We start from the raw sequence: 24,992 nt of genomic DNA on the forward strand, positions 1-24,992 counted from the left end.
GCTAGACGAGATTTGCCTAGAGAATGAATTCTCTTGTTTCCGAGAATGCTTCTGGAAGTTTCCCCAGGGTTCCTTTGAAAATTCTCCAGGAGTTTCTTCAGAAATTCTTCCAGAAAATTCCTTAGAGAGTACCTCCGGGAATTCCACCAGCAATTCATCCGGGAGTTTCTCCGGAAATTCCTCCGGGAGTTCCACCAGAAGCTATTCAGGAAATTTTTTTTTTTTTCTAATCTTTATTAAGGTGTTTTTTAATCTACAGACTAAGTTCAACACCGGCCAGGAAATTATTCAGGATTTTTCAGGAAATCATTTAGGCTTTCTTCAGAAATTAAGCTGGAAATTCCTCCCGAAGTTCTTCCGATAGTTTCTCTGGGAGCTCATCCTGGAGGTCCTCCAGGAATTCTTCTAGGAGTTCCTCCTGAAATTCCTCCGGGAGTTCTTACAGGAGATCTTTCGAGCTCCTCCGGCAATTCCTTCGAGAATTCCTCCGGGAGATCCACCAGCAGTTTCTACGAGAATCTCTCCGGGAGTTTCACCTGCAGTTTCTCCGGGTGTTTCTCTGAAAAGGAACTCCCGGAGGAACTTTTGGAGGAATTTATTGAAGAACTCATGGAAGAATTCTTAAAAGTCCGAGGAAAAAGAGAATTCTCCGAGGAACTTCTGGAGGAATTTGTAGATAAATGCCTAAAGAAATGCTAAATGAATTCCTGGAAGAAAGCCTGATTGAATTCTAGAAGGAACTACTGGTGGAACTTCAGAGGAACATCCGGTGGAATACCCTAGAGGAAGAGAAAAAATATTTCTGAAGGAACTTCCAAATCCTATTTCCCGTGAAATTCCTGCTAAATATCGTCCAGGAATTCCTGTAGAGTTCCTTGGGGTATTACCGGAGAATTTCTTGGAAAAACTCCTGGAAGAACTCCCGGAGGAACTCCCACAAACACTTCCGGAGGAATTCCCACATGGAAGTCCTGAAATAATTCTTAGAGAAGTTTCTAAAGGAATTTCCGAAAAAATATCTGAAGGAATTCCCAGAAAAATACCAGGAGGAATTAATGCAGAAATTTCCAGATGAAATCCTGAAAGTATTCCCAGATTAATTGCTGAAGAAAATCTCTGCGGTTTGTTCCGATGAAATTTCTGGAAGAACTTTTGGCAGATATCCAAGTAAATTCGAGCGAAGTCCGGAAGGAATTCTAGTACACTTCCATGGAAAATCTCCCGGAGAAATTCCTGAAGGAATTCCTGGAGAAGTACCTGAAGAAACTCCCGAAAAAATACCTGTAAAATTTCTGGGGAAATACTTGGACGAATTCAGGAGAAATTCATGAAGATATTTCTAGAGGATTTCTTGAAGGATATTCTGAAGTAATTGCCAAAAGAATTCCTGATTGGAATGCTAGATGATTTCGCTATTGAATGTTTGGAGGTATTTCCGGAAAATTTCCTGGAAGTAATCCCGTAGGAATTAAAGGAAGAGTTCCGAGAGGAATGCCCCGAGAAGTTCCTAGAAGAATTTCCGAAGGAATTTCTTATAGATTTACAAGTGAAATTATGGAGAGGATTTCCGTCATAAATTTTTGAAGAAACTTCTGGTAGAATTTTGGAAAGAAATTCCGTATGTATAAATAAAATACATATTTGTAATTCATTAGCTGAAAAACTGAAATAATATATTTATTGATAGTTATTTACATAATTAGAAATAATGTATAACTCACAATTTCGGTGATTTGTCTGAAGCCGATTGCCTCCTTGCCAACAGAACCTCCACACTCGCTAAACAAGAGGTTTTGTTGTTATTCCTTACACATCTAAATTGGTTGATGTCTAGGGTATCTAGGGTTGAGTATTATGCAATGAGGTGCGAAATGTAACATGTATTCTTGACGGAACTCTCGAATGCATGCCTGAAGGAAATGCAGGATTCTTCCTGAAGAGAGAATAGCCGAAGAAATATCTAGAAGTAAATCTTGGAGAGAAGAAAAGAAATCTTCAAGGAATTTCCTCGTGAATTTCCTAAAAAATTTAGTGGGGGTTTCTAGATAAGGAGGAATTACAATTACATGAGAAGGATTTTCGAACGATTTTCAGAGGAATTTGTGGATAACTTTCCGGAGGAATTTAGAAGTTCCCAGGGGAGCTTCTAGAAGGATTTCAAGGAGAATTTTTGAGCCCGAAATGTTTCGAGTTGTTTTGAAGTTTCATATATTATGGATCCTGGATGCCCTAATAAGTTTTGGGAATTTTTTGAATTTCAACCACGTATTTCTGTATATGATTGGATCGTAAAGTGCACATGTTTGAAGGAATTCATTTCAGTACCGGTTCAATCTTCCCACAATTTAGGGGGGGGCGACGGCCCCCCCCTGCCCCCCCTTGGCTACGCCCATGAAGGCATTACAAAAGACAAAAAAATGTAAATCTTGGCAGCGAACAAAAAGCATATAAGTTCCCTTCTCTAAAATGGCCAACATTATTCAAATAGGTTGAAAACGGTAAAAGTTATGAAACGGTCAATATCTGGGTACACGGGTACCCTATCTGCTATTCACGTCTGTTTTTTGTTGGCCGCATAAGGGTTAAATTTGTTTTACAATGTGTTTAAATGGTTTTGCCTATCTGACTACATGACATAAAATTGATGCCAAGGCTTAAAATTCATGTTTTGCTTTAAACCAGTTTTGATAAACATTAAAGTTTGTTCCAAAATTGAGTGAAGCGAGATGAGCGTGCGGCCGATTAATATGAATGAATTTTATTGCCGATTTCACCAATTTGAAGAGTTATTGTGCTTCCAGTTGAAAACCGAAGTGAGCTCTCGCGACAATTGAGTTTTTCCTTATTTCCTGATGTCGCAACTGCATCGCGACTAGTGCGCATCTATGCCACCGTCGTGCGCCATGATGCGCACTAGTCGCGACGTAGTTGCGACAAAAGGAAACGTGAGAAAACTCGATTGTCGCGAGAGCTCACTTCGGTTTTCAACTGGAAGTACAATATGTGTAGATTGTGATTTGCCCGCTTCTTTTTCTCACACTCACTCTCATTTCGGGTTGATCGATTTTTGTTACTGAAATTTACCCAATTATAACCCATTACTCGTGAGTCACATGTAAGCGTGTGCACTAAATCGATTCCCGCCATGATTTGACGTCTGTTTGTTTTCAGATTGAGCACTCACACACAAATATTATACACGGAAAATCAAACTTTTTTGAGTGTATTGAGTGTGAGAAAAAGATAACTGTGAGAAAAAAAATCTCGCAAAACTCTTATAAAGTGCAAAAAGCGCAATACTACTCGAGGATATAAACAACCAGCATTTGGCACCAATACATTACCAGTTTTCTACTTCCATATCTAGTTGCTAAAGGGAGCAAACTCATTGCTGATAATAGAAATTGCTATGCCAACAGAAGAAACGTTAACCTGTTACTTTAAATTAAATTTACTGAGTTTGTGGTAAACGCTGTTATATTTAGTGAACACCAACCATCAAAGAAATAGCATACAAATGTATACCAGTTAAACTGGACCTGTGTTTTAGTGTAATTATTCATTATTTTTATCATTCAATTTGGCGAATGTCTTAGACTGCCAAGAATAGGTATGGTTTCCCCTACTTCTAGAATAATAGGCTTTTGTTTAGGTCAAGTATGGAACTTAAACTGGTTGAATCGATAGGGGCAATGGTCAGATGTACTTCTGAAATCACAGATGTGTTGTTTGAACATGGCTGTTTCACGACACTCTTGCATGGGCTCGGAATTGAGACTTCTCGGAATATACGGAATACTTAGGTGACGTCTGGAGTAGAATCGGTAAAGCACGCCATATCTGCACGCCCACGATCATAACATTATTGGAATACCATGCTATTTGTTAGCGGCATATATAGTTACGACCTCGGACAAACCCGTAGAGAGGGTGCAATGGACGTTAAACTCACCCATATAAGAAATATGAGCGGATGAGCTGCGGGGGTTTCTGTATAGTCGTAAGGAGGTCATTTCGGCTCATAGACGGCGATTGCTACCTGGGCGCTTCCCGATTCTTACACGATCTGAGATGTCTTCTCAGGCGTCTGATTGCAGATTTTCATTTATTTTACTCCAAGCAACTGTACGATACACTAAAATTAACCTTGCTTTTTGAGAGTTACAGAGAGTTTATAAAAAATTAAACATTCCTCCAAACAGTTTCAAAACTAATCTTTGTAAAAATAGCTAATCAAAGTTATACAATACATAGTAGGGTGGCTCAAAAAACATTTTTTCAAATTTTTTTATGGGCCGCCCTCTTATTCGGTTCTATTTGATGCCCTGATGCCCTGGACAAAATTTCAGCCAAATCGGTCAACGTTTGGGCAGTGCTAAACTCGTTGGTAGTTTATATGGAAAAATCTATGCAGAAACATCCAAAAACAGTAATTTTCAGTTGGACGGCACGTTCTTGTAAAATAAAATACAGAATGTTATGCTGGAAACCGCGAGAAGATTAGAGTTTATTAGAGATATTAGCATTTTACTGCAGTGTTGTAGGGGAGAATGTATTTCTTTTCAATGGTAAAAGAAACGAAATTTGCTCAAAACCCCACTGCAGAGAAATGCTAATAACTTAGCCGAGCAAACTCGAATCTTCTCGCGGTTTTCTGCATAACATTCTGTATTAAATTCTCCAAGATCTAAATAAGTATCATAGTTCTTCATCGTAAGTTGTGCCGTCCAACTGCAATTCATTGTTTTTGGATGTTTCTGCATACATTTTTCCATATAAACTTCCAACGAGTTTAGCACCGCCCAAACGTTGACCGATTTGGCTGAAATTTTGTCCAGAGCATCAGGGTATCAAATAGAACCGAATAAGAGGGCGGCCCACCAAAAAGATTGAACAAAGTTTTTCCCATACTAATTTGAGCCACCCTAATACATAGGCTATATAGAACATTGGTTTCCTACTCAGTCCCATTTACATGTAGTATTTATAAACTGGGATCCAATCGTCACAAACTCACTCTTGCGTTCCGAGCACTTTTTGGGGGACGTAGGGCCTACGTTGGGGCCCTCCTTAGCCGTGCGGTAAGACGCGCGGCTACAAAGCAAGACCATGCTGAGGGTGGCTGGGTTCGATTCCCGGTGCCGGTCTAGGCAATTTTCGGATTGGAAATTTTCTCGACTTCCCTGTCCATAAAAGTATCATCGTGTTAGCCTCATGATATACAAATGCAAAAATGGTAACCTGGCTTAGAAACCTCGCAGTTAATAACTGTGGAAGTGTTTAATGAACACTAAGCTGCGAGGCGGCTCTGTCCCAGTGTGGGGATGTAATGCCAATAAGAAGAAGAAGAAGAAGGGCCTACGTAAAAGATCTCCATCCTTGAATTATGTCCTGATTCCTATCGACTTCATTTATTTCTCTGTTAGGGTTTCGTCGCCAGCAGATCTTGCCCCTGCTGCGATGTCCTGCCGGATCCCAGCGCTTGCTTGCAGATTTCGTTTCCGCTTTTACGTGGTGTATGACAGGCCTACGTCACACTGTGGAGTTGCTGTTGATATCGGATTTCGATGGCATCGTCGATGGGACTCAACATTCAAAATCTAGTTATGAGGCCACCAGGTCCGAGCTGTAAAACGTTGACATCGGTTGATGAATACTTGCAAATCTATGTGATCTCTGCTAATACGCAACAAGTATCACTGGCGTATAACATCACAGATTTCACGTTAGAGTTGAGTATTTGGAGTTTGGTGCATTGCCTTCCCAACAAACAAATATGCTGATAAAGCGCTTATTTAGCCAAAAATAGACTTCTTCAGCTAAAGAACTAGCTTATTCAGCTTGAATTGTTTGTTGTGTTGACCGCCGCCAACGTTGACTGGTTTTGGTTTTCGACCTTCTCAACTGTTTGCCCGGCTACCGTGGAGTTGGAGTTGATCACATCCAATGATTCGGTGTTGTTGATGTTGATGAGGGGAGCGTTCAACCAGGTCATTTAGTTTACTCCACTGATTTCGTCTATTACTATGGGCAACAGCAACAGAGATATAATACACCCAGCCTTGCCTGACATTAGCGATTATATTGTGCTGGACTCTGGATCTTGTCTAGACCTTCTTTACTTCAAGGGACGCCCCTCTGTTTTTCGTGGCTCAGACGATCGAAGGCTTGCCGTGGTCAATCAGTACCAAATGGAGAGACTCTTGAAATTCATTGACCTGCTCCATGTATGTTTCTCACATGATCATCCGGGCTGAATCTTACCTGCTGCCGTCGGAGAATTGTCAACCTTTCCATATATCTGAATTAGGATAAGTCGTCAAAGCTCGAAGAAGTTGTTCTAAGTGGTCGAACCTACGTTTCAGCTGATCAGTTGAATCGGTGAGTGACTGACATGTGGCGCCTTTCTCTGGCACCCACGGATTTGTCTTTGCTCCAATCAGGCGTCGTGAAATATCGAGAAAGATGCGATTATCGCCGGTTGTTGCGGCTTACCTACCATTGTCGACCGGGGAGTCCACCCGCGCCTGCTTCTCCCGTCTGCTGCCAGCAGCGTTTGACTTACTTCGCTAGAGCCGTTTTTAGTTGTCAGGACTAGTATTTAGCTCCTCTGGAAATGGATCACCTGAAAATGGAGACGATGCCTTCTTGAGTCCGTAGTAAACGCAATGATGACATCGCGTTTGACTATCATCTTTTGATTGGCAAAAACCAACCACCCATTTCCAGATTTCAGCGGCGGGAGTATTGACTCAGGTGTCGTTTCACAATAGACTGACTAGAAGATCCAACTGTGAAGAGATCGTTCGTTGTAGAATATGGAACTCAGGTAATGGATGTTCTGAAAGGTGGCAGCGTAGAATAGAAGTGGGCGGCGATTGATACTTTTATCGAAACCTGCGAGATCAACTTGGATAAGCTGCGTGCTCAGTGAATAGAATGGATTACAGATGTAACCCGACTGGAGATTAACAAGCGTATAGAATCAAAAGCTGAGGAACGGGAAGAATCAGAGGAGTAAAGTACGAGTCCCGTATACGGTATGTATTTCTGTAAGTGGGAGTCGGACGTTGATGCAGACAGAACATGCTGGCGTGGGTGGACACCCTGCCCGATGAAGAAAATATGGCTGCAACAACCAAAAATTATCGCCTCAATAACTCATTGACTTGGAAAGTTGATATGTTGGTTCGATCACTTCGAACAGCTTCAAGTCTCAGCCAGCGTTCTTCAAAAAACCGCCATCCGAAGCAGGCAATCTAAAGAGGCCTCAAGGTCGATCGGCAGTTGGCGAAAGTGACCCTATACTGTCTGTTTTGTATGTCTGTCTGAATCACAAAAATCAGTTTGGCGCCAAGAGATGCAAGGGATTTTCAAATATGGTCAGAGCTTTGTCTGACCTCATTCGGGTAGTCGCTGATGTGATGCACTGTTACCAAATACCGCTATCCCAATTGATACAACGAACTTAAATAAAGTATTTACAATTCATTCATCTTACAGTAATTTTGTACCTCTAAACTTTAGCGCGTCAAATAAATGCTGCACATTCCTTATTGACTCCGGTGCAGAAATTTCTTTAATAAAATATGGAAACGTTAAAATTAATGAATTGGTGGATCAACACAACAAATGTAATATAACCGGAATTAACTCTGAAATAATTGAGACTTTTGGTACCATTTCCACATCAATTGAGTTACCAAGTGGAAGCTCATTGAATACACAATTTCAAATAGTTTCTGACAATATACCTATTCCGACCGATGGTACTTTAGGTCGTGATTTCCTTGTACAATTCAAATGTGTTATTGATTATAATACATGGATTTTAACTCGAAGCAATGGTTCAGAACAATTTGAATTAATCATTGAAGATAATTTGCAAGGTGAACTTGTGTTACCAGCACGCTGTGAAGTATACCGACAAATTGACATTAAGCATCTTCATGGTGAATACCTTGTTACATCAAAAGAAATCAAGCCAGGCGTTTTCTGCTCAAATTCTATTATAAGTCCTAAAAACGCAATCATCAAATTCACAAATACTACAGATAAACAAGTTACCATACAAAATAAAATTTCCGATGAGCTAAAACCATTGGATAACTATCATATTTTTACACTCAATAAGAACGAATGTAACGAAAATGACAGGTGTCAAAAACTTTGCGATGAATTGAACTTGAACAAAAACAACTTAAATGATAGCAAAATTGAGGAAAAATTGAAGACTTTATGTGCGAAATATATGTAGTGATATTTTCGCATTACAAACCGATATTTTGACAATAACAATTTTTATAAACAGTCGATCAATTTGAATGATAACAGTCCTGTTTATATTAAGAATTATAAAAGCCCTGAATCACAAAAACAGAAAATTAATGATGAAGTACAAAAACTTTTGAACGACCGTATTATTCAGCATTCTACATCTCCAAACAACCAAGGTTTGGGAGGATGAGGTTCTGCCGCAGGAGTGGATGGAAGGTGTGGTGTGTCCCATCTACAAAAAGGGCGATAAGCTGGAATGTAGCAACTACCGCGCAATCACATTGCTGAACGCCCGCCTACAAGGTACTCTCCCAAATTTTATGCCGCCGACTAACACCAATTGCAAGAGAGTTCGTGGGGCAGTACCAGGCAGGATTTATGGGTGAACGCTCTACCACAGACCAGGTGTTCGCCATACGTCAGGTATTGCAGAAATGCCGCGAATACAACGTGCCCACACATCATCTATTTATCGACTTCAAAGCCGCATATGATACAATCGATCGGGACCAGCTATGGCAGCTAATGCACGAAAACGGATTTCCGGATAAACTGATACGGTTGATCAAGGCGACGATGGATCGGGTGATGTGCGTAGTTCGGGTTTCAGGGGCATTCTCGAGTCCCTTCGAAACGCGTAGAGGGTTACGGCAAGGTGATGGTCTTTCGTGTCTGCTATTCAACATCGCTTTGGAAGGAGTAAAACGAAGGGCAGGGATTGACACGAGTGGTACGATTTTCACGAAGTCCGTCCAGTTATTTGGTTTCGCCGACGACATTGATATCATGGCACGTAACTTTGAGAGGATGGAGGAAGCCTACATCAGACTGAAAAGCGAAGCTAAACGGATTGGACTAGTCATCAACACGTCGAAGACGAAGGACATGATAGGAAGAGGCTCAAGAGATGTCAATGTGAGCCACCCACCACGAGTTTCTATCGGTGTTGACGAAATCGAGGTGGTTGAAGAATTCGTGTACTTGGGCTCACTGGTGACCGCCGATAACGATACCAGCAGAGAAATTCAAAGACGCATAGTGGCTGGAAATCGTACGTACTTTGGACTCTGCAAGACGCTCCGATCGAATAGAGTTCGCCGCCGTACCAAACTGACTATCTACAAAACGCTTATAAGACCGGTAGTTCTCTACGGACACGAGACCTGGACGATGCTCGTGGAGGACCAACGCCCACTGGGAGTTTTCGAAAGGAAAGTGTTGCGTACCATCTATGGTGGGGTGCAGATGGCGGACGGTACGTGGAGGAGGCGAATGAACCACGAGTTTGCATCAGCTGTTGGGAGAACCATCCATCGTTCACACCGCGAAAATCGGAAGACTGCGGTGGGCCGGGCACGTAGCCAGAATGTCGGACAGTAATCCGGTGAAAATGGTTCTCGACAACGATCCGACGGAACAAGAAGGCAAGGTGTACAGCGGGCAAGGTGGATCGATCAGGTGGAGGACGACTTGCGGACCCTCCGCAGACTGCGTGGTTGGCGAAGTGCAGCCATGGACCGAGCTGAATGGAGAAGTCTTTTATGTGCAGCACAAGCCACTCCGGCCTTAGTCTGATGATAAATAAATAAAATCTCCATACAACTCCCCACTACTTTTAGTTCCAAAAAAGTCCCCAAATAATGAGAAAAAATGGCGTTTGGTTGTCGATTTCCGGCAACACAACAAGAAAATTATAGCCGACAAATTCCCGCTTCCTAGAATAGATGAAATTCTTGATCAGCTAAGTAGAGCAAAATATTTTACTATGCTCGACCTTGCTTCAGGATTCCATCAAATTAACTGGAAGACAATTCAAAGCAATTCACCGCTTCCTTCACCTTCCTCCACAGTTTTTAAGGCCCTACGAAAATATAATCTCAAACTCAATCCAAGCAAATGTAATTTCTTCTGTCCCGATGTTACATATCTCGGAAATCATATTTCCGACCAAGGCATTCATCCAGACAAATCTAAATATTCCACTATTTTGAACTACCCAGAACCGAAAAACGCAGACGAAGTTAGAAGATTCGTCGCATTTGCAAATTATTAAGGTCGAATAATACCCTATTTTTCAGACATTGCAGCACCATTAAATGCTCTGCTGAAGAAAAATGCTAAATTTGTTTGGAGTCCAGAATGCAAAAAGTCCTTTACGCAATTAAAACAAAAACTTCTATCTCCCGTTATACAAAACTTCCCAGATTTTACCAAAAATTTTATACTTTATACGGACACGTCAAAGATAGCAAGTGGCGCCGTTCTAACCCAAAAGCATGGTGATATCGAATTACCAATAAGAGGCATTCCACGGAGCAGGGATGGGGAAAATCAAATTTTTAAAAAATTGGGGATGATCAACACTCACCCGCGATCTTACTTTTTAATTATCCTGTGATAAAAACTCACCAGCGATTAAGAATCGTTTGAAAATCGTATCTTGATTTGAGGCATTTACCGTTACATTTTGAACATTTTTTCCTTACTATCATGAAACTATAACGCAAAATAGATGGGACTGTTGACAATTTGGATTTGCTGATATTAGTAAATGTTAATGTTCGAATGAAAATTTGGTGTTTATTATCGTTTGAGTACAAAATTTGAGAAATTGTCGCCGGCGACAACTCGCCTACTGTTTTCACGTGAGATGCTTTCACATGAAAATTGCAATCATTATCGTCTGATAACGATTCAGCACACCACTGCCACGGAGGCATGCCAGTCGATCCTGAGCGACCATTTCGAAAATATCTGAAACTTTGCACAGTTTTTCAATTTCATCTACAGTGCAGTGGGTCCAAAAAGTATTCGTCTAGCTGCATATTTTTCAGTAAAATGTAAAACTTAGGCGTGATAGAAGTGAAATCAAAAAACTTTCTTCTAAATTTGGTAGAAAACTTATCAACACATGATTATTATTCAAAAACAAATAGAAATTTCAATTACTTTTTCTGGTATGTAGAGAATATCCAAATTTCGTCAATTTCGCTCGCTCAAAAAGTATTCGTCTATTCAGAAAATAATCGAGTAAAACACGAATATTTAGTTTTATTTGCATGTTGTTACATTAGCACACTCTAGTGATGTCTAGCAACATTTTTGTCAATACTCAATGACAGATCAAATAATGTTTTTGTTTTGTTTGAACTTGAGCGGAAAATAGAAGCACCATGGGTGGGAAAAGTAAAAAGATGAGTCCCAATGACTGTGCAAGTTGACTTATAACTTTGCAAGAAATACAAGTAGACCAAGGGTAGCAAGAATTCAACCATTTAATTGGTGATTGATCGCATCAGCGACAAAAAAATCTATCAAAACAAATAACAGAGTGGTCGTCAGTAATAGTAAACTGATAACGATGAGCGATTTATTATGCGGAAAATAAAAAAAACCCTTAAAAACGAGTTCACCCATATAGGCAAGTGAGTTGGAGAGAAGAAGTGCTCAAATATGAATCAATACGAACTGAAATACTTGTAAAAAGTATGGGTATAATGGGCGAGTATCACGGGAGAAAATTCAAGTGAGCCATCAAATTATCAAAAACAGCTCGATTTCAGCTAAACATATTGCTGGAAGAAGGATGACTTTCGGAATCAAGTCATGGTATCTGACGAAAGCAAGTACAGCATATTTGGATCAAATGGCCGATGTATGGTATGGCGGAAAGGAATATTGAGATACAGCCGCAGAATCTCTTTTGAGCAGTGGGGGAGCATGGTGGGGGCTCCGTCATGGTCTCTGAGGTGCTTGAGCGCAACCGGTGTGGGAAAATTTCACATTACTGAAGGAATTATGTGTTGTTCAAAATGTTCATCCGCATTTTGAAAGAAAATTTGAACACCAGTGCTGAGAAATTAGGCTTACAGGGAACATACATCTTACGGGGTGATAATTACCTCGAGCACACAGCCCAAAGTACTAAGCTGTAGCTACTCTATAAAACCCCAATCAACTCAAAACGCCTCCTCAGAGACCAGATATGAATCCAATTTAACTCCATTGGAAGGTTCTGGACGACAAACTTTTCATGAAATTCGTGAAAGTCATATTTCCAATAAAAACGAATTGAAATTAGTGTTGAAAGAAGAATGGAAGAATATTCCGTCCCCTGTTACGGTTAATTTGGTCAGTTCCATGCCACAAGAACTACAGCTCGTCATAGATACACAGGGGAATCCAACGAAATATTGAATTCCATTTTACAACTCCTGTTTTCGTTTCAAAAGCGAACAAAACCTGAATAAAGAATACTTTTTGAGCCCGTATTTAATGAATTGTTATGTTTTTTTACCTTTATTTTTTGTTTTTGTGTTATTTTTCTGTTTGATTTTTAACAATGAAGATGAATTGATGAATTTGCTACACAATGTAATCGATAGTTTTATTTTTTTGAGCTTACTAGATTCTATCTTTGACATTTTCTAGAAAACACACAGCTAGACGAATACTTTTTGGACTCACTGTAAATCGTCATTTTTCGATATCAAATCTTCATATTGAGTCACGGCTAACTTTTCAAAAGGGTGTATATGAAAATGGTTCAAAAATATTTAAAAAGCTGCACAGCAAACACGGAATGTTCGATTGTTATGATTTTTTCAGCAAAGTTAGACAACTAAATGATAGTTCTTAAGAAAATGTGCTTTGTCACAAAAACTCAAATATCTCAAAACCCTATCTTTTTACGAACGTATTGTTTTTAAGGAAAACGAATTATATAAGCTATTGACCATAAAATTTTGGTGATGGTAAACTAATAAACAAAAAAGTTATGACATTTCAAACATTTCACAATTTTCACATCTAGTAAAAAAAAAATTTTTTCGTTTAGGTTATTTCGAGAATTGCAGTTTGATGCAGATTTTATTGTGAGGGGTTTGTGTGATTTAAACAAGTTGTTTTCATGATTTTTTGATTTAATTATTCCTAGCATCTATAAGAAACTTAGACACGATCCAGTGTTGTGATCAAAAGTATTGATAATGTCATAATTTACATTGTACGTGACTGGCGAAAAATTCTTTTAATAGTTTTGAAACCTGTTGATAATAAGAAACATATCAGAAATGTTATTTTCAAGACAAAAGCTGCAAAGTCAAAGATTTATATACACGTATACGTCTATAGTTTACCTGCAAAAAATATACCTTTTAGAGAATAGACTTTATGATCGGTAGGAAACGGGTATCTTCAACAACAACAAATGCATGATAGGTACATACCATGACAATGCTCACGAAAAAGCAAAAAAATTACTACCACTAAGGTTGTTAAAGATCTTATGGTAATTTTTTTGATCAGTCAAGCAAATGACACCAAACTAGTCAGTAAAAACTTAAAAGTGATTTTGTTTGTTGGAATATAACGAACAACATGAGTAGCCGCTTTCTCAACTGTTGTAGGCCGTTTGATGGAAAAAAGTGTTCAAAAGAGTTACGAAATCTCACGTAAAGCACCATAGATAAACTGAAAGCGACTGGTTATGCTCCAATGTCCACATTGAATACAAATTTACGCATTTGCACGCCCTGTCATCTAAACGTTGACAAAAGAGCAATCTGTATATCATCGGTTGAGCAGAGCGCAGGAAGTTCGAAAACGACAACAACTGAGGAATTGCCAGATGTACCGACAACAACTGAGGAATTACCAGAAGTATCAAGTGCTGAGAGCCTTGCCACCGTACCATCAGCGAAATCTGTTTCAGCAAATCAATCGGAAGATGAGTGTATCCAAAAGGTCAACATCGAACGCTTTAAAGAGGGCATAGCTGGGATAAAAGTGACTCCGATTAAATGGAGTAAGATGGACTACGGGGCCCTCCTTAGCCGTGCGGTAAGACGCGCAGCTACAAAGCAAGACCATGCTGAGGGTGGCTGGGTTCGATTCCCGGTGCCGGTCTAGGCAATTTTCGGATTGGAAATTGTCTCGACTTCCCTGGGCATAAAAGTATCATCGTGCTAGCCTCACGATATACGAATGCAAAAATGGAAACTTGGCTTAGAAACCTCGCAGTTAATAACTGTGGAAGTGCTTAATGAACACTAAGCTGCGAGGCGGCTCTGTCCCAGTGGGGGATGTAATGTCAATGAAGAAGAAGAAGAAGATGGACTACGTTTATTACCCGGAGAAAAAATACCGTGAAATAAACGAAGCTGTACGAAGAAACCTCTTCAAATTAGGACCTGATGATGTGGAAAATACAGACTACGATGAGGTAATTATAAATATGAAGGAAAGGTTCTCGAATGCAGCCACGACAAGGAAAGAAAAAATATTGATTTTGTCGATGCTGCCAAGTTTGTGGTCTATTCAGGATCCCATTGATGAGTTCAAAATCAATAGAAATACAGTAAAAGAGGCAAAACAATTGAAGAATAACTGTCTTTCAACCAAAAATACTAGGTCTAGTACTGCATTAACAGATGAGACAAAAGAAAATAATAGTAGTTCAATATTTTGAAGATGATGAAGTAAGTCGAGCTATGCCTGGTCAAAAAGATTATGTATCAGTAAAAAAGATGGAAAGCGTCAAGCAATTCAAAACCGATTAATGATGACGACTTTGAAAGAAGCGTACATACGTTTCTAGGAAATTCACGATAATATTAAAGTAGGTTTTTCCTCATTTGCAAGCCTTCGGCCAAGGCAATGCAAGCTTCTTTCCAATTCAGGAACACATAATGTGTGTGTGTGTGTGTACAACCCATTATTAACAGCTATTCACTGGGCGATTACTTACTACAGATCATATTTGTATGGACGACGGTTTACCGTGAAAATTGATCATCATCCGCTTGTATATCTATTTTCGATGAAGAACCCATCATCGAGATTAACACGAATGAGACTTGACCTAGAAGAGTATACATTCGATATAGAATACGTGAAAGGCAAATAAAATGTCAGCGCTGATGCTCTTTCGCGTATAGGTAACTCTTGATTCGGATGAGCTCAAAACTCTGTCGTGCTTACCTGTACAAACACGAGCAATGCCAAGAATGCAAACTAATCCAAATATTGTCACACAACAGACTAACACACATGCTACTGAGTTTGATCACCTCAAGGCATATGAGTCAGTCAATAACTTAGACGTTTTCAATAAGCCCAAAGTTATATTGAAATAGACGATGAAAATTTATTTATTAAATTCTACACAAAAAACTTGAAAAGGGTAATTGCACAAGTGAAATTACTATACAGAAAAGATGAAACTGAATTTAATACATGTCTGCAGATAATCGACCAATTGGCCATTAAAACAATTATTAAAACGCTAGCAATCAGAAAAAAACGACAAAATATTCGAAATAATACCCCAAGAGGTACGAGCCTTTCTCTAGCATGTGTCGCACTTTCAATCGTTGCTCTACCGCGTTTGATTTTCATCTTTCCCGGTGTATTCTTCGGAAAAAGTTCACTATACTCCTCTCTACATCCGACAGTATTACACATTAGACCAGGTAGCTTTATAGATGTATTTTTTTGTATAACATTAAGTAATTAGGAAGTTAAGTTTAAGCAAAATTATGTATCATTTGGAAATATTGTTATCTGTTGTTATAAAAGAAGAGGAGGTTTTGCGCCCGTTTGAGAAAGATTTCATGAATAATTCTACTCAAACGGGCTTTTCCCTGCTCCAAATAAAGAAATAAAGAAAAAAAAGGTATTCAAACAAACATGTAACTCAATATTGAAAAACGTTACCATAATACTATATGAGCCAGCTCAAATAATAAACAATGATGAAACGATACAAAAATTGATCTCTGAAAACCATGACTCGCCAACGGGTGGCCATGTTGGTATTTGTAGATTATTAAATAGACTTCAATCTAAATATATTTGGTCCAATATGAAACGTACAATCACAGAATCATAAAACGGTGTGAAAAATGTACACAAAACAAACATAGAGTCAAAACCAACGAAACATTCACACAAACAACTACTCCGACCAAGTGTTTTGATTTGATTTCAATCGACACTATAGGTTCAATTACAAAATCGAATTTAGGAAACCGATATGCATTGACCATGCAGTGCGATCATTCAAAATACAAAATAATTGTACCAATCCCGGACAAACAAGCAACTACTTTAGCAAAAGCTTTAATAGAACATTGTATCCTTGTATATGGTTGCCCCGTAGCGATTAAATCCGACTTGGGAACCGAATACATCAGACACGAAATATTTAAAACCATGTGTGAATTATTGACAGTTACACATACATTTTCAACTGCCTACCACCCACAAACTATTGGCAGTCTAGAAAGAAATAATCGTTGTCTTAACGAGTATTTAAGGCATTTCGTTAACGATAAACATGATGATTGGGACAACTGGCTAATTTATTTCGCTTTTAGTTACAATACCTCACCCCATACAGCACATTCTTTTACTCCTTTCGAGTTATTTTTTGTCAAACAAGCAAGATTACCTTCCCAATTTTCAGAATCAACTAGTTTAGAACCAGTATATAATTACGACTCTTTCGTCAATGAATTAAAATTTAAATTGCAGCTAATAAATAAGAAAAACTATAGAATTGTTAGAAAAATTAAAATCCAATAGGATAAATTTACAAAATGAAACATCTAATCCAATCAACATATCTATAGGAAGTAAAGTTTGGCTTAAACAAGTGTTGCGATACTATTTCGCCTTTATGCAAAGATTAACCTTATGTGAATTAGGAACAAAGTTTGCTGATAAACCGCATATTGTGACTATCGAGACAAAAGGAAAACGTTGTCAAATTGGATAGAGTTAAAGGAAGCCAGTAGAAATAGTTGAACTGAATTACAGTGAATTTAATTAGAATAATAAATTAAAGTAAAGATCCGGTGATAACATATTAGAAGCCGATGCCAGTTAATGTGCGCTGAATTGGAAGATAGGGCAGAAACACGGTTACACTAAAAAATTGTAATAGAAACCAATCCTATTTGTAGTGTTTAATAATAGTAATAAATGTATTTTGCCAGCTTTAGCGTATCCACTAAATCGAAGACTTCAGATCTGCTCAAAGAAGTTTAGTCACGACCCTTCGCCCTACCCTTCGGCAACAAAGAAAATAGAAGAAAATTAGACAAGGTTTATACAGGACCATTTGCAGTTATCAACGAAAATCATCCAAATGTGACAATAAGAAGTTTAATAAATAATGATACACAACAAGTGCATAAGAATAGATTAATTAAAGTGTGATAGTATATAAAAACAAAAATTAAAACAAATGCAATAGTTACGACAAATATTGTACTTTAGAATGCTTACACGCTGTTTCAGCATTCTCTTTAACGGGTATGGTGTAGCATGTATAACATTATCCAAATAATTGCGAGAGACACTTGAAGACCAGATCATCCATTTACATTTCAATATTCCTACGAACAAACATGTGCTAATAATTCGTAGAAGACCACACTAGCAGTCAATTACTTTTTTAATTCTTTTCTACCACATTTAAACTGATTTCAATTGCCTCCCGTAGGTGAGCTGTAGCTTAAGTCCGATCAATAAAGACATTCTGAGTTCAACTTTCAAACTGAACGCGTCATTCTTACGGAAAGAACTCCAGTGCAATATAAACCACATGATGTAAAGTAAAACAACTCATAACTAGTTGTTTTTCTATATGTAAATAAATGTTGATATGTGTAGTTATTTACTCCGCTGCATGTATGGTATTGATGGCACAATCATTTCGCAACCGGTTATTCGGAGATTCCGAGCAAGGTCGAACATAAATTCATAAAATTTTAATAACGAATTTTATTTTATCGTTTTGACATTTTTTTCTTATATTTTTTCCCAGTGTTGAAAGGTTATGACTATTTAGCTGAACAATGGTTGAAATAAAAATCTTGTACAGTTATTAACAAACTGTAGTTTGACAGATTGACTTGTTGATTAAGAGTCCAATTATGATTCATATTCAGCCATACGATTATTTATGTTTTGCATTGAGTAAACCTTAACATACAAATGAAGGATGGCGCGGATGGCAACGTTACCGGCGGATGATCAAATGTCAGCAGTTCGAGACCCGATTTAGGAACATTTTAAAATGATTATATGAAAATAGCAATTGCAATACGTTCAATGGGGATCTTGATGATGTTACTCTCAATGCTTTATTATTTTCGAAGAATTTACATGTAGCTGAATTAAGGATAAGTAAAATGCTTATTAGAGGTTTACGAATCAGGTAATAAAATTGTTTTTCAAAATGAGATGTTGTAGCTGTATAACTTCTCCAAAATTGTGTTGCGTTGCGTTGCGTTGCGTTGCGTTGTAACAGAGTATTTCGTAGATTGCATACTGATAGCTGTCAGCGATATAACTTCTCCAAAATTGTGTGAACAAAAACCTGAACAGAAGTTGCGATAAGAAATAGTACAGATATAGTACAGTACGATAAGATAGTACAGAATGCAACACAGTGCTGAACTGAATCAACACACTGACGTTAGTTAAACTAGTGAATGTTTGTTGAGTGGAGATCACCTAACCAAGAAACGGAAATCCAAATCGACCACGTTCTTATCGACGGCAAATTTTTCTCCGACATCACAAACATCTGCACTTACCGCAGTGCGAATATTGAATCCGACCACTACCTCGTTGCAGTATGCCTGCACTCAAAACTCTCGATGATGTACAACACGCATCGAAGTCGGACGCCGCGGCTTAACATTGGGCGGCCACAAGACGGTAGACTAGCCCAAGAATACGCGCAGCAGCTGAAAGTGGCACCCCCAACGGAAGAGCAGCTAGGCGCAGCGTCTCTTGAAGATGGGTGGAGAGATATTCGATCCGCTATTGGTAGCACCGCAACCGCTGCACTTGGCACGGTGCCCCCGGATCAGAGAAACGACTGGTATGACGGCGAATGTGAGCATTTAGTAGAAGAGAAGAATGCAGCATGGGCCAGATTGCTGTAACACCGCACGAGGGCGAGCGAGGCACGATATAAACAGGCGCGGAACAGACAAAATTCGATTTTCCGGAGGAAAAAGCGTCAGCAGGAAGATCGAGACCGTGAAGAGACGGAGCAACTGTACCGCGCTAATAACACACGAAAGTTCTATAAGAAGGTGAACCCTTTCACGTAAGGGCCATGTGCCACTGCCTGATATGTGTAAAGACATAAACGGGAACCTTCTTACAAACGAGCGGGAGGTGATCCAAAGGTGGCGGCAGCACTACGAAGAGCACCTGAATGGCGATGTGGCAGACGAAGATGGCGGTATGGTAATGGACCTAGGGGAACACGCGCAGGACATAAGTCTACCGGCTCTTGATCTCCAGGAAATCCAGGAATAGATTGGCCGACTGAAGAACAACAAAGCCCCTGGGGTTGACCAACTACCAGGAGAGCTAATTAAACACGATGGTGAGACACTGGCTAGAGCGCTGCACTGGGTCATTACCAAGATTTGGGAGGAGGAAGTTTTGCCGCAGGAGTGGATGGAAGGTGTCGTGTGTCCCATCTACAAAAAGGGCGATAAGCTGGATTGTAGCAACTACCGCGCAATCACATTGCTGAACGCCGCCTACAAGGTACTCTCCCAAATTTTATGCCGTCGACTAACACCAATTGCAAGGGAGTTCGTGGGGCAGTACCAGGCGGGTTTTATGAGCGAACGCTCCACCACGGACCAGGTGTTCGCCATTCGCCAAGTACTGCAGAAATGCCGCGAGTACAACGTGCCCACACATCATCTGTTCATCGACTTCAAAGCCACATATGATACAATCGATCGGGACCAGCTATGGCAGCTAATGCACGAACACGGATTTCCGGATAAATTGACACGGTTGATCAAAGCGACGATGGATCGGGTGATGTGGTTAGGGGTGTAATTTTATGTGAAGTTTACTTTCATCATATTTTATGCTTTCTCCAAAAACTAGAACAAATATGCCGACCAATGGTGATTGTAGATTGAGAATCCATCAAAAAGTTATGGCCATTTACGTAAAAACGGTTTCGGGAACATGATGGGCCGGTTTTGGCACCATCTGGAACTATGCATATGTGGGTGTCAAAATTCATGTTTTCCCAAGACGATCTTTATTAAACATACATTATGATGACTGTGATGTGCGTAGTTCGAGTTTCAGGGGCATTCTCGAGTCCCTTCGAAACCCGCAGAGGGTTACGGCAAGGTGATGGTCTTTCGTGTCTGCTATTCAACATCGCTTTGGAAGGGGTAATGCGAAGAGCAGGGATTAACATGAGTGGTACAATTTTCAATAAGTCCGTCCAACTATTTGGCTTCGCCGACGACATAGATATTATTGCACGTAATTTTGAGAAGATGGTGGAGCCTACATCAGACTGAAGAGGGAAGCCAAGCGGATCGGACTAGTCATCAACACGTCGAAGACGAAGTACATGATAGGAAGAGGTTCAAGAGAAGACAATGTGAGCCACCCACCGCGAGTTGGCATCGGTGGTGACGAAATCGAGGTGGTAGAAGAATTTGTGTACTTGGGCTCACTGGTGACTGCCGAAAATGATACCAGCAGAGAACGTATAGTGGCTGGAAATCGTACATACTTTGACTCCGCAAGACGCTTCGATCGAATAGAGTTCGCCGCCGTACCAAACTGACCATCTACAAAACGCTCATTAGACCGGTAGTCCTCTACGGACACGAGACCTGGACGATGCTCGTGGAGGACCAACGCGCACTCGGAGTTTTCGAAAGGCAAGTGCTGCGTACCATCTATGGTGGGGTGCAGATGGCGGACGGTACGTGGAGGAGGCGAATGAACCACGAGTTGCATCCACTGTTGAGAGAACCATCCATCGTTCACACTGCGAAAATCGGACAACTGCGGTTGGCCGGGCACGGTTGCTGACCCTCCGTAGACTTCGTGGTTGACGACGTGTAGCTATGGACCGAGCCGAATGGAGAAGACTCTTATATACCGCAATAAATAATAATAATACAGTAAAATAATTAACATCATACCTTCTGCAGTTTGTTAGAGGATTTCCACTGTATCCAACGGGACACGAACACACAGGTCTTCCTCCAGTAGTTTCCTGACACACTGCTCCTACACCGCATGGGTTTCGTCCGCATCCTTGAGCTGAATAAATAAGAAAAAAAACAAATAAATGTAACATATTTTGATATATTTTCTTAAATCACTACTTTACAAACTACTACCAGCTAAATGCGAAAAAGTATATCTACCCTAGGTACACGATTAGAAAAAAAAAAGCTCCCCATATTGGGTACTTTTCACTCAAATCGGGAGTTTGGTGTAGGAATCCAAAATCAGGTAATTTTTTCTAGAAATTTTGTAAAATTCATATAATATCAAGTAAAACATACCTAATTTAAATAGAAACTAACCAAAATTTAGGTAAATTTTACTTACCTTTTGTGAACATGAGATTACTTAACGTTGGGTTCTCACACTTTACTGCCCTTGTTGAGTGGTTTTGTTCTTCTTTTTACAAAGGGAAGAGGTAGGGAGATGCAAGAAAAAAAAATGTACCTATAAGTAGGTACTTTTTTCTAACCGTGTATATTAAGAATCTCCGTGGTTATAAGGTTATTTAGTTAAACAACGTTCCATTTTTTTTCAAAAATTCTTTCACCAGGGGTCACTATGAGACTCCAAGCTTCAGTTAATTTTTGGCTTTATCTTGAAGCGCGTTCTACTTGCATAGAAAAAAAACCATTTCTTATAATGTACTGATTATAAACTCATTTTAATACGCGCGCGTGCACGGTAAAAAAAATCGACTCAGCCATGCTTTCGCTCATCTATAGATTCTACTATCTATAGTTTTCAGTTTTGGATTATGAACTACATTATTTGCACACTAATACATATGGTTAAAGTTCAGAGAACAGTTGATGAGTATAGATAGTAGAATCTATAGATGAGCGAAAGCATGGCTGAGTCGATTGTTTTGCCCGTGCACACGCGCATATGACGTCACAGCCCTTAACGTTTCCATTGAAATCATGACGTCATGCTCGTTTGGAGACACGTTTGACAGTTCGTTTGGAGACAGAGGATTTATCTTCGCTCATCTATATATTCCACTATCTATATTGATGAGTAATTGTATATACTCCGTCTATCAAATGTTGACTCTTTTCATTCCGTGTACCGTATTTTTGTTTGAAAAAAAAGGGCACTTCAAATAATCCATGTAAGCCATGTAAGCAGCACAGAAAAGTGTGTTGAAATTGTAATTAAGTTTTCAACCGGATGAAATTAATAATGGTAAGTTTAATTGGTCTGCAGCGGGCGGGCAGCAGGGACTATGTCCAAGGGCTTGACGATCCCTCCCCAGGCCATCTGCGAGTTGTGGGGCTTGGCTAGGATGTGGTGGGGTTTGACAGTGGGCCCTGTTAAACCTCTATAAAAAGCTGCATGTATCCGCAAGTAGGCCCCACCAAAGCGACCGTGTGCCGCTCAAAGCGCACAAGCCCAAGTCCTGGTGTTAGGTGGGACGCTAAACAGCCCTGACACGACGGCCTCCGACGAGACAGGAGGTTTGCGCTGGCCCAATAAGCTGCCTAGAAAACCAATCATTACGAACAATATAAGAGATAATGCGACTCGATATAATCGGCAAAGACCTAGGCGACGAATACAGGATCACGATTGGAAGCTTGGAACATGGAATTGCAAGTCGCTAGGTTTCGCAGGTTGCGACAGGATGATCTACGATGAATTACATCCCCGCAACTTCGACGTCGTGGCGCTGCAGGAGATTTGCTGGACAGGACAGAAAGTGTGGAAAAGCGGGCATCGAGCGGCTACCTTCTACCAAAGCTGTGGCACCACCAACGAGCTGGGAACCGGCTTCATAGTGCTGGGTAAGATGCGCCAACGCGTGATTGGGTGGCAGCCAATCAACGCAAGGATGTGCAAGCTGAGGATTAAAGGCCGTTTCTTCAACTATAGCATCATCAACGTGCACTGCCCACACGAAGGGAGACCCGACGACGAGAAAGAAGCGTTCTACGCACAGCTGGAGCAGACATACGATGGATGCCCACTGCGAGACGTTAAAATCGTCATCGGTGACATGAACGCACAGGTAGGAAGGGAGGAAATGTATAGACCGGTCATCGGACCGGATAGTCTGCACACCGTATCGAATGACAACGGCCAACGATGCATAAACTTCGCAGCCTCCCGCGGAATGGTAGTCCGAAGCACCTTCTTTCCCCGCAAAAATATCCACAAGGCCACATGGAGATCACCTAACCAAGAAACGGAAAACCAAATCGACCACGTTCTAATCGACGGTAAATTCTTCTCCGACATCACGAACGTCCGCACTTACCGCAGTGCGAATATTGAATCCGACCACTACCTCGTTGCAGTATGCCTGCGCTCAAAACTCTCGACGGTGTACAACACGCGTCGAAGTCGGACGCCGCGGCTTAACATTGGGCGGCTACAAGATGGTAGACTAGCCCAAGAATACGCGCAGCAGCTGGAAGTGGCACTTCCAACGGAAGAGCAGCTAGGCGCAGCGTCTCTTGAACATGGCTGGAGAAATATTCGATCCGCCATTGGTAGCACCGCAACCGCTACACTTGGCACGGTGCCCTCGGATCAGAGAAACGACTGGTATGACGGCGAATGTGAGCAGTTAGTAGAAGAGAAGAATGCAGCATGGGCGAGATTGCTGCAACACCGCACGAGGGCGAACGAGGCACGATATAAACAGGCGCGGAACAGACAAAACTCGATTTTCCGGAGGAAAAAGCGCCAGCAGGAAGATCGAGACCGTGAAGAAACGGAGCAACTGTACCGCGCTAATAACACACGAAAGTTCTATGAGAAGTTAAACCGTTCACGTAAGGGCCACGTGCCACAGCCTGATATGTGTAAGGACATAAACGGGAACCTTCTCACGAACGAGCGTAAGGTGATCCAAAGGTGGCGGCAGCACTACGAAGAACACCTGAATGGCGATGTGGCAGACGAAGATGGCGGTATGGTGATGGACCTGGGAGAACGCGCGCAGGACATAATTCTACCGGCTCCGGATCTCCAGGAAATCCAGGAGGAGATTGGCCGGCTGAAGAACAACAAAGCCCCTGGGGTTGACCAACTACCAGGAGAGCTTTTTAAACACGGTGGTGAGGCACTGGCTAGAGCGCTGCACTGGGTCATTACCCAGATTTGGGAGGAGGAAGTTTTGCCGCAGGAGTGGATGGAAGGTGTCGTGTGTCCTATCTACAAAAAGGGCGATAAGCTGGATTGTAGCAACTACCGCGCAATCACATTGCTGAACGCCGCCTACAAGGTACTCTCCCAAATTTTATGCCGTCGACTAGCACCAACTGCAAGGGAGTTCGTGGGGCAGTACCAGGCGGGTTTTATGGGCGAACGCTCCACCACGGACCAGGTGTTCGCCATTCGCCAAGTACTGCAGAAATGCCGCGAATACAACGTGCCCACACATCATCTATTCATCGACTTCAAAGCCGCATATGATACAATCTATCGGGATCAGCTATGGCAGCTAATGCACGAACACGGTTTTCCGGATAAACTGACACGGTTGATCAAAGCGACGATGGATCGGGTGATGCGCGTAGTTCGAGTTTCAGGGGCATTCTCGAGTCCCTTCGAAACCCGCAGAGGGTTACGGCAAGGTGATGGTCTTTCGTGTTTGCTATTCAGCATCGCTTTGGAAG

The 24,992-nt window shown here is 40.8% G+C and overlaps 1 protein-coding gene across 6 annotated transcripts in view; it reads right to left on the reverse strand.

Annotated features, from left to right (window-relative positions):
• The window catches only part of LOC134225993 (slit homolog 1 protein), a 334,401-nt gene that overhangs the window by 168,084 nt on the left and 141,325 nt on the right, over positions 1–24,992 (reverse strand). For all 6 annotated transcript variants that reach the window (XM_062706488.1, XM_062706487.1, XM_062706486.1 and 3 more), the window contains one exon: positions 21,279–21,399. In XM_062706488.1, coding sequence (XP_062562472.1) covers positions 21,279–21,399 — 121 coding nt within the window. The remainder of the gene's footprint in view (positions 1–21,278; positions 21,400–24,992) is intronic.

Source organism: Armigeres subalbatus, chromosome 3 (assembly GCF_024139115.2).
Source record: "Armigeres subalbatus isolate Guangzhou_Male chromosome 3, GZ_Asu_2, whole genome shotgun sequence".
NCBI classification, from domain to species: Eukaryota; Metazoa; Arthropoda; class Insecta; order Diptera; family Culicidae; genus Armigeres; species Armigeres subalbatus.